Source organism: Nanorana parkeri, unplaced genomic scaffold, assembly GCF_000935625.1.
Source record: "Nanorana parkeri isolate BGI_ZX_2015 unplaced genomic scaffold, ASM93562v1 scaffold1180, whole genome shotgun sequence".
NCBI classification, from domain to species: domain Eukaryota; kingdom Metazoa; phylum Chordata; class Amphibia; order Anura; family Dicroglossidae; genus Nanorana; species Nanorana parkeri.
In genome coordinates, this window is record NW_017307448.1 from 219,483 (window position 1) to 230,372 (window position 10,890).

At 47.9% G+C, this 10,890-nt stretch overlaps 1 protein-coding gene across 1 annotated transcript in view; it reads right to left on the minus strand.

The window, feature by feature from the left end:
- The window catches only part of LOC108796840 (brain-specific angiogenesis inhibitor 1-like), a 368,891-nt gene that overhangs the window by 182,942 nt on the left and 175,059 nt on the right, over positions 1-10,890 (minus strand). Inside the window, exons 15-18 of the mRNA XM_018568381.1 lie at positions 8,516-8,710; positions 5,136-5,204; positions 2,795-2,878; positions 2,102-2,170 (exon numbers count right to left, since the gene is read on the minus strand). Coding sequence (XP_018423883.1) covers positions 2,102-2,170; positions 2,795-2,878; positions 5,136-5,204; positions 8,516-8,710 — 417 coding nt within the window. The remainder of the gene's footprint in view (positions 1-2,101; positions 2,171-2,794; positions 2,879-5,135; positions 5,205-8,515; positions 8,711-10,890) is intronic.

Genomic DNA, 10,890 nt, shown 5'->3' on the forward strand with positions numbered 1-10,890 from the left:
TACCTTGAGATGCCGGGTCCATAGAATGTGCCGGATTTCACAACAAAGCGAGGTCACATGACGCAATGCGTCCTCTCACACCGATACATTGTAGCAAAAACATTTATTCATATTAAATGGGAGTGATTCGTATCCTGAGGCAACTTGATGGATCCTTCACTGGGATAATGGAGCTTCAATCAGAACTCTTCTTAAAGAGAACTCCAGGATTTAACCATTTTTACATTTAATTATTATTTTTTACCTATTTTTTTATTTAACATTTCTATCAATTTTGTTTGTTTATTTATCAATGTATTTTACTTAACTTTATACGCAATATATTTCATACTTATAAAAGAAGTCTTTAAAATCAACAAGGCAAAAATAAAAGCCATCTGACATCCACAACGTTTGGATACAACGGCCGGTCCATACAATGTGTATAAATGAAATCAATGTTTGAATTGCATCTGTTAAAGTTCCGGTATATGGCCGAGAGTCTATCTGGGGTATAAGATGCACCGTGTAAAAAAAAAATTGGGGTTATTCGTCCAGTCGTGGCACAGGGACTTGGGCAAACAGATCGCTATGGACAATTGGGGATCGGCGTTCTTCATTACACATAACTCATGTGATACACAAACCATCTCTGGCTGGAACAGAGATCCTGTATCCATACGCCGAATGTTTCCTCCTGTCCCTGATACTTGTTGGCGCCGTGGACAGGGCCGGATTTCCCACAAGGCCAACCAAGGCCCGACCTCGGGGCAGCAGGGAGTAGAGGGGCAGGAAGGAGTAGAGGGGCAGCAGGGGTGTGGAATTCCTATCTCCCGATAATCACTTGGGTGCAGCATCTCCTCAGCGAGGAAGACTACAGTGGCGGACATACCCATCCTGAGTACCGGGGTCCGTCACAACCTCCAATACAGGAGTTGTAGCACAGCATTCTGCTGGAAGTCCTGTGACAGCTGAGAGGAGAAGACTGCGAGTACAGCTCTCCCATCTCAGTGTTCACTCGGAGCAGAGCGGAGAACGGATATTCTCCGCTCTGCTCCACGCTCTCCATCCTGAAAAGAGGGGATCTCCGGCCGGCAGGAAGAGAGGTAGCCAGCGGGGGGGGGGGGGGTGGTGTGTGGAGAGTAGGCTGCATACAAGTGATCTCGGCAACATTGCCGAGATCACTTGTTAACGAACGAGCGGCTTCCCCACTCTACATTTAGCTCTGCTTGTCCAAAGAAGAGATGTAGAATGGAACAATCTGCCCGGTGCCCAGAACTGCATGTCTCAGACGTCGAGCGATGGGAATCCCTGCAATGGTTTGAGTTCCATAAACCTTGTAGCTCCCCATTTGTAGAAGGTGGACCCATTGATTGCCGATAGGCGCCCTTTTCAGCTCTAAGTAGCGCCCCCGATGGCTCACCAATGGTTAGAGTTCCATAAACCTTGTAGCTCCCCATTTGTAGAAGGTGGACCCATTGATTGCCGATAGGCGCCCTTTTCAGCTCTAAGTAGCGCCCCCGATGGCTCACCAATGGTTAGAGTTCCATAAACCTTGTAGCTCCCCATTTGTAGAAGGTGGACCCATTGATTGCCAATAGGCACCCCTTTCAGCTCTAAGTAGCGCCCCCGATTGATCACCAATGGTTTGAGTTCCATAAACCTTGTAGCTCCACATTTGTAGAAGGTGGACCCATTGATTGCCAATAGGCACCCCTTTCAGCTCTAAGTAGCGCCCCCGATTGATCACCAATGGTTTGAGTTCCATAAACCTTGTAGCTCCACATTTGTAGAAGGTGGACCCATTGATTGCCAATAGGCGCGCCGTTCAGCTCTAAGTAGCGCCCCCGATGGCTTACCAATGGTTTGAGTTCCATAAACCTTGTAGCTCCCCATTTGTAGAAGGTGGACCCATTGATTGCCGATAGGCGCGCCGTTCAGCTCTAAGTAGCGCCCCCGATGGATCACCAATGGTTTGAGTTCCATAAAGCTTGTGGATGCCCATTTGTAGAAGGTGGACCCATTGATCACCAATAGGCGCCCCAGTTCAGCTCCGAGTAGCGCCCCCGATAAAAGTCAAAGCCTCACAATAAAGAAAACGTGTGATAAAAGCAGCTCTTACCGTCTGCGCCTCCTCCCACTTGTCCCGGTTCTCGTCGGATAGCAGGTTGCTGATGACTTGCACAAAGTTCTTGATGGAGCAAAGAGAAGGAGAAGAGCCAATCAGCATCCGAAGGATAATTAACAAATGGACAGATTGTTACCTACGCAAACCCCAGAGAACATTCCGCCTTTATATTTCTGTTCCTCAGCACATTCCGTCCCACTGATTTCAAGTCTACAGCGAGTCTAAAGGGAACCTCTTCCTCTATAATACATATACCTCGCGTGAGATTGTTAGGTGAGATCACCTCAGAGCGGCATGTTAGCTATAAGTGGAACCTGGTGGGTTGAGTCATCTCCTGGCATCTTCTGAGCCTTGGATATCTCTGCAGCGAGATCTCAGCTGCCATAATTGCCGACTCTCTTCCAGCTCCTCCTGTCACATTTTCCATTATATGAAATAAAAATAAATCCCGGCAGGGAAGGATCTCGTCAAATGCGAAAAAAGCACGCAGCAGCACATGTCAAGACACTGAGCTTATTGTACTGAGGAGCACGTTATTCACTTAGTTTAGTCGATATGTCCCACGGTTGGGGATGGCAGTGATTTACCCTCAAGCTCTGTGCAGGAGGAAACAGCAATGAGCCAGTTCCAGGGACAGGGCCTGATAAGTCCCTCCCTTAGAACTGACCCCTCCTCTGAGGGACCCACCCCCGCTTTAGGGGTAGTGGAGTGCTGTGGATTAAGTTCTGGAACTTTGAGGATCAGGAGATAGAAGAGAAGAATCGAGGAAGACTACGGCCAGGAGAGAGACAATGTTCGAGAGAGAGAATGTTCGAGAGAGAGAGAGAGAGAGAGAGACGATGTGAGAGAGAGAGAGAGACGATGTGAGAGAGAGAGAGACGATGTGAGAGAGAGAGAAAGAGAGAGAGAGAGACGATGTGAGAGAGAGAGAGACGATGTGAGAGAGAGACGATGTGAGAGAGAGAGAAAGAGAGAGAGACGATGTGAGAGAGAGAGAAAGAGAGAGAAAGAGACGATGTGAGAGAGAGACGATGTGAGAGAGAAAGAGAGAGAGAGACGATGTGAGAGAGAGAGAATGAGAGAGAGAGAAAGAGAGAGAGAGACGATGTGAGAGAGAGAGAATGAGAGAGAGAGACGATGTGAGAGAGAGAGAATGAGAGAGAGAGAAAGACGATGTGAGAGAGAGAGAGAGATGATGTGAGAGAGAAAGAGAGAGACGATGTGTGAGAGAGAGAGAGAGAGAGAGAGAGAGAGAGAGAGAGAGAGAGGGAGGATGGGAGAGGGACAAAAAATAGAGAGAGGGGAAGCAGAGAGAGGGAGGGAAGATGGGAGAGGGGCAAAAAAGAGAGAGAGGGGAGGCAGAGAGAGGGAGCATGGGAGAGGGGTGGAAAGAAAAAGTAAAACAGGAGGCAAAGAGAAAAGATGGGAAAGAAGTGTAAAGAGAGGGAGAGATAGGAGGCCGAGAGGGGGAGGATGAGAGAGGGACAAAGAGAGAGAGAGAGAGAGAGGATATTCTATAGAGAGAGAAGGAGACGATGTGAGAGAGAGGGGATATTCTATAGAGAGAGAAGGAGACGATGTGAGAGAGAGAGAGAGAGAATGTTCTACAGAGAGAGGGAGGGAGACAATGTTCTGCAGTATATCTGAAAATTTCCCTAATCCGCACAAGACTAATACTTTGAAGTGACAGGTTCCCTTTAAGGTTTTCTACCCGATAAAGCAACAAAAGTGAGTGAAGATCAGTTCCCAGACACCCTCCATGCAGATCATCTCCCATTCCATTCTCTTCCATTACGTCATGTGCTCATTCTTCCCCAGACACGTGCCTGAAGATCACATTTTCACAACAACTACCCGACATCGATCGCTGCTGTCTGCTGCGCTTCCATTAATCTATGAACGTGAGCAAAGCTGCTTTCTGCCTTCCCCTTCAAAATGTCACAGCGTCTCATCACTGAGTCCGGAGGAACAGCAGGAGAGAGGAAGGAAGGAAGAGAAAAGAGAAGGAAGGGAAGAGAAGGGAAGGGAAGAGAAGAGAGAAGGAAGGAAGGAAGGGAAAAGAAGAAGTGAATAGAAGAGAAGGAAGAGAGGGAAGGAAGGGAAGAGAAAAGAAGAAGAAGAGAAAAGAAGGAAGAGAGGGAAGGGAAGAGAAGGAAAGAAGGGAAGAGAAGAGAAGGAAGGGAAGAGAAGGAAGGAAAGAAGAAAGGGAAGAGAAGAGAAGGAAGGGAAGAGAAGGAAGAAAGGGAAGAGAAGGAAGGAGGAAAGGGAAGAGAAGAGAAGGAAGGGAAGAGAAGGAAGAAAGGGAAGAGAAGGAAGGAAGAAAGGGAAGAGAAGAGAAGGAAGGAAGAAAGGGAAGAGAAGAGAAGGAAGGAAGGGAAGAGAAGAGAAGGAAGGAAGGGAAGAGAAGAGAAGGAAGGAAGGGAAGAGAAGAGAAGGAAGGAAGGGAAGAGAAGGAAGGGAAGAGAAGAGAAGGAAGGAAGGGAAGAGAAGGAAGGGAAGAGAAGAGAAGGAAGGAAGGGAAGAAAAGTAGCGCCCCCGATTGATCACCAATGGTTTGAGTTCCATAAACCTTGTAGCTCCCCATTTGTAGAAGGTGGACCCATTGATTGCCAATAGGCACCCCTTTCAGCTCTAAGTAGCGCCCCCGATTGATCACCAATGGTTTGAGTTCCATAAACCTTGTAGCTCCACATTTGTAGAAGGTGGACCCATTGATTGCCAATAGGCGCGCCGTTCAGCTCTAAGTAGCGCCCCCGATGGCTTACCAATGGTTTGAGTTCCATAAACCTTGTAGCTCCCCATTTGTAGAAGGTGGACCCATTGATTGCCGATAGGCGCGCCGTTCAGCTCTAAGTAGCGCCCCCGATGGATCACCAATGGTTTGAGTTCCATAAAGCTTGTGGATGCCCATTTGTAGAAGGTGGACCCATTGATCACCAATAGGCGCCCCAGTTCAGCTCCGAGTAGCGCCCCCGATAAAAGTCAAAGCCTCACAATAAAGAAAACGTGTGATAAAAGCAGCTCTTACCGTCTGCGCCTCCTCCCACTTGTCCCGGTTCTCGTCGGATAGCAGGTTGCTGATGACTTGCACAAAGTTCTTGATGGAGCAAAGAGAAGGAGAAGAGCCAATCAGCATCCGAAGGATAATTAACAAATGGACAGATTGTTACCTACGCAAACCCCAGAGAACATTCCGCCTTTATATTTCTGTTCCTCAGCACATTCCGTCCCACTGATTTCAAGTCTACAGCGAGTCTAAAGGGAACCTCTTCCTCTATAATACATATACCTCGCGTGAGATTGTTAGGTGAGATCACCTCAGAGCGGCATGTTAGCTATAAGTGGAACCTGGTGGGTTGAGTCATCTCCTGGCATCTTCTGAGCCTTGGATATCTCTGCAGCGAGATCTCAGCTGCCATAATTGCCGACTCTCTTCCAGCTCCTCCTGTCACATTTTCCATTATATGAAATAAAAATAAATCCCGGCAGGGAAGGATCTCGTCAAATGCGAAAAAAGCACGCAGCAGCACATGTCAAGACACTGAGCTTATTGTACTGAGGAGCACGTTATTCACTTAGTTTAGTCGATATGTCCCACGGTTGGGGATGGCAGTGATTTACCCTCAAGCTCTGTGCAGGAGGAAACAGCAATGAGCCAGTTCCAGGGACAGGGCCTGATAAGTCCCTCCCTTAGAACTGACCCCTCCTCTGAGGGACCCACCCCCGCTTTAGGGGTAGTGGAGTGCTGTGGATTAAGTTCTGGAACTTTGAGGATCAGGAGATAGAAGAGAAGAATCGAGGAAGACTACGGCCAGGAGAGAGACAATGTTCGAGAGAGAGAATGTTCGAGAGAGAGAGAGAGAGAGAGAGACGATGTGAGAGAGAGAGAGAGAGAGACGATGTGAGAGAGAGAGAGAGACGATGTGAGAGAGAGAGAGACGATGTGAGAGAGAGAGAAAGAGAGAGAGAGAGACGATGTGAGAGAGAGAGAGACGATGTGAGAGAGAGACGATGTGAGAGAGAGAGAAAGAGAGAGAGACGATGTGAGAGAGAGAGAAAGAGAGAGAGACGATGTGAGAGAGAGAGAAAGAGAGAGAAAGAGACGATGTGAGAGAGAGACGATGTGAGAGAGAAAGAGAGAGAGAGACGATGTGAGAGAGAGAGAATGAGAGAGAGAGAAAGAGAGAGAGAGACGATGTGAGAGAGAGAGAATGAGAGAGAGAGACGATGTGAGAGAGAGAGAATGAGAGAGAGAGAAAGACGATGTGAGAGAGAGAGAGAGATGATGTGAGAGAGAAAGAGAGAGACGATGTGTGAGAGAGAGAGAGAGAGAGAGAGAGAGAGAGAGAGGGAGGGGACAATGTGAGAGAGAGAGAGGATATTCTATAGAGAGAGAAGGAGAAGATGTGAGAGAGAGAGAGGGAGAGAGAGAATGTTCTACAGAGAGAGGGAGGGGGACAATGTGAGAGAGAGAGAGGATATTCTATAGAGAGAGAAGGAGAAGATGTGAGAGAGAGAGAGGGAGAGAGAGAATGTTCTACAGAGAGAGGGAGGGGGACAATGTGAGAGAGAGAGAGAGAGGATATTCTATAGAGAGAGAAGGAGACGATGTGAGAGAGAGGGGATATTCTATAGAGAGAGAAGGAGACGATGTGAGAGAGAGAGAGAGAGAATGTTCTACAGAGAGAGGGAGGGAGACAATGTTCTGCAGTATATCTGAAAATTTCCCTAATCCGCACAAGACTAATACTTTGAAGTGACAGGTTCCCTTTAAGGTTTTCTACCCGATAAAGCAACAAAAGTGAGTGAAGATCAGTTCCCAGACACCCTCCATGCAGATCATCTCCCATTCCATTCTCTTCCATTACGTCATGTGCTCATTCTTCCCCAGACACGTGCCTGAAGATCACATTTTCACAACAACTACCCGACATCGATCGCTGCTGTCTGCTGCGCTTCCATTAATCTATGAACGTGAGCAAAGCTGCTTTCTGCCTTCCCCTTCAAAATGTCACAGCGTCTCATCACTGAGTCCGGAGGAACAGCAGGAGAGAGGAAGGAAGGAAGAGAAAAGAGAAGGAAGGGAAGAGAAGGGAAGGGAAGAGAAGAGAGAAGGAAGGAAGGAAGGGAAAAGAAGAAGTGAATAGAAGAGAAGGAAGAGAGGGAAGGAAGGGAAGAGAAAAGAAGAAGAAGAGAAAAGAAGGAAGAGAGGGAAGGGAAGAGAAGGAAAGAAGGGAAGAGAAGAGAAGGAAGGGAAGAGAAGGAAGGAAAGAAGAAAGGGAAGAGAAGAGAAGGAAGGGAAGAGAAGGAAGAAAGGGAAGAGAAGGAAGGAGGAAAGGGAAGAGAAGAGAAGGAAGGGAAGAGAAGGAAGAAAGGGAAGAGAAGGAAGGAAGAAAGGGAAGAGAAGAGAAGGAAGGAAGAAAGGGAAGAGAAGAGAAGGAAGGAAGGGAAGAGAAGAGAAGGAAGGAAGGGAAGAGAAGAGAAGGAAGGAAGGGAAGAGAAGGAAGGGAAGAGAAGAGAAGGAAGGAAGGGAAGAGAAGGAAGGGAAGAGAAGAGAAGGAAGGAAGGGAAGAAAGGGAGGAAGGGAAGAGAAGAGAAGGAAGAGAAGGAAGAGAAGATAAGGGAAGGGAAGAGAGAAGAGAAGAGAAGGAAGGAAGGAAGGAAGGAAGGAAGGAAGGAAGGAAGGAAGGAAGGAAGGAAGGAAAGAGAAGGAAGAAGGAAGGAAGGAAGGAAGGAAAGAGAAGGAAGGGAAAATAAGAGAAGGAAGGAAAGAGAAGAGAAGGAAGAAAGGGAGGAAGGGAAGAGAAGGAAGAGAAGGAAGAGAAGGAAGGAAGGAAGGACAGCTGTCACTGAAGTCGGGCAGTGGTGGCAGTGTTGTCACATTACTGTCTTTTACAAGGACAGTGTAAGCCTCCGGTTCCCATTGCTTAAAACCCAACTTAGCCAACTAAGCCCCACCCTGACCCGCCCCCTTCATTGATTGGATGTAGTTCATCCAATCAAGAAGGCTCAGGGTCACATGTGGACATTCACTGGGGCGGTCTACATGTCAATGCATCCTGCCTAGGAACACTCACAGCCTGACACCCACCCATCAAGGCATTTTGATACTTGCATGATTCCTCCAAGACCCGGCCCACTGCTTGCAGCGGGACTGCCACAGGCTATTGAGAGGAGTACGGAGACAGGATGCTGTGATGATTTCAGAACCCTGCCAGCCCCTCCCACCAGCCATGATCTGCCTGCATCGCATAAAGAAGCACAGACAAGGACATTCTATCACGTTTGGGGTATCAGTCATTAGACTATGAGACGGCCCCTGAGAATTAGAGATTTCTAACTACTATGAAACACAGGTGGAGGTCCAAATGCCTTACAAAACAAATGGAGGTGTGCCGCCCCCCTTACCTGGATATCATTGGAGGTGGGGCTGTGGTAAGGACGGCGGAAGATATCGGTCATATTTCTCAGACAGTCCACAGTGGTTAGGATATCGCCGCTGTAGCTGACCCCTTCCTGAGTGACGTCTACCAGGTTCTGTAACACCGAAGAGACTCCTTCTCCCTTCTGCCCTCTCTGAGCTTTCGTCAGGTGATCCCGAATCTGGAAGAACCAACATAATAAAATAATCTCACACAGAGGCTCCAAATACAGTCGCTCGACATTTCAGCTCATGGTAAGTGATGGAGCATTGCACCACCTAATTGGTTTTTGCATCTCTCCCATAGAGAGGTGGTTGGGTGGCCTGACCTCTGTGCTTAAGTTCCCGGGTCAGTACATCTGCTGTGGCCATTATGAGAGGTCTCCACTTCCCCTGCCGGATTTTTAATGATTTAACATCTTAGAGAACCAGGAACAATGATCGGGGGAACATATTTCTGGAGTTCCCAAGAAATCGAACAGGCAACTTAGCGCACCAGACCCCACCGATAACTACAATAACCTTTTGGGTGTATTGATCCTTTAAAGAGTAAGTTCAATCCAAAACCGTTACTTCAGCTTTAGGGAAACGCCGGAGCTTTAAATGATTCTCCGGCGTATCAATTCTCTCAGAAGCTCTGGTGGTGACAATCAATAAAATGGGTCCGGCATGTCTGGTCCATGTGCAAAAGAAACCATGTTGAAGAGATGACTTAAAAACATTGCAACACGTTTCCGTCACTCCAACTTTTCTCCAGAAGTCCTTTTTGTGGTGATCTGAGTTTCCAGCTACACCCATGTGCTACAAACTTTATGTTGGGATCTCGTATGCGGAGCTTTTGTGGAGAAGGTAGCAGGAGACGCAAACTCCATGGATCCAGTGGAGAAATCTAGGAACTCCTGAAACTCCACTAGGAACTCCAGAAACTCCACTAGGAACTCAAGAAACTCCACTAGGAACTCAAGAAACTCCACTAGGAACTCAAGAAACTCCACTAGGAACTCAAGAAACTCCTGTAGGAACTCCAGAAACTCCTGTAGGAACTCCTGAAACTCCACTAGGAACTCCAGAAACTCCTGTAAGAACTCCAGAAACTCCTGTAGGAACTCCAGAAACTCCTGTAGGAACTCCAGAAACTCCTGTAGGAACTCCAGAAACTCCTGTAGGAACTCCAGAAACTCCAAACCTCTGTGCTTAAGTTCCCGGGTCAGTACATCTGCTGTGGCCATTATGAGAGGTCTCCACTTCCCCTGCCGGATTTTTAATGATTTAACATCTTAGAGAACCAGGAACAATGATCGGGGGAACATATTTCTGGAGTTCCCAAGAAATCGAACAGGCAACTTAGCGCACCAGACCCCACCGATAACTACAATAACCTTTTGGGTGTATTGATCCTTTAAAGAGTAAGTTCAATCCAAAACCGTTACTTCAGCTTTAGGGAAACGCCGGAGCTTTAAATGATTCTCCGGCGTATCAATTCTCTCAGAAGCTCTGGTGGTGACAATCAATAAAATGGGTCCGGCATGTCTGGTCCATGTGCAAAAGAAACCATGTTGAAGAGATGACTTAAAAACATTGCAACACGTTTCCGTCACTCCAACTTTTCTCCAGAAGTCCTTTTTGTGGTGATCTGAGTTTCCAGCTACACCCATGTGCTACAAACTTTATGTTGGGATCTCGTATGCGGAGCTTTTGTGGAGAAGGTAGCAGGAGACGCAAACTCCATGGATCCAGTGGAGAAATCTAGGAACTCCTGAAACTCCACTAGGAACTCCAGAAACTCCACTAGGAACTCAAGAAACTCCACTAGGAACTCAAGAAACTCCTGTAGGAACTCCAGAAACTCCTGTAGGAACTCCTGAAACTCCACTAGGAACTCCAGAAACTCCTGTAAGAACTCCAGAAACTCCTGTAGGAACTCCAGAAACTCCTGTAGGAACTCCAGAAACTCCAGTAGGAACCTCATGGATCCAGTAGGAAGACCGTGTTGCTGGTGTCCTCCAGCTATATAAGAAGTCAGCAGGCGATTCAACCCATCAAAATCCACTCATAACGAAAGTCCTCCTTCCAGGGGAGTCCAGAGGCTGGGGGTCACCCGGAGTGGAGTCCGGGTGACACCCCCACCGCAATGTCATGGCACATGTGCGGCCGTCTTATTGACACCTGCAGACGACCATCTTGGTGATGGACACCAGCAGAGAGAGGAGGGGGCCTTCACCCTGCGGGATGAGGTGTGCCGCCGGGTCCCCTCCTCTCTCCTGACACTGTCGGGCTCTCTGTCCGTGACCGATTGCCCGACTTTTCATAGGGGGTGACACCAATATGACTGACAGTCAATGGTGTCACCCGGGTGCGGGCC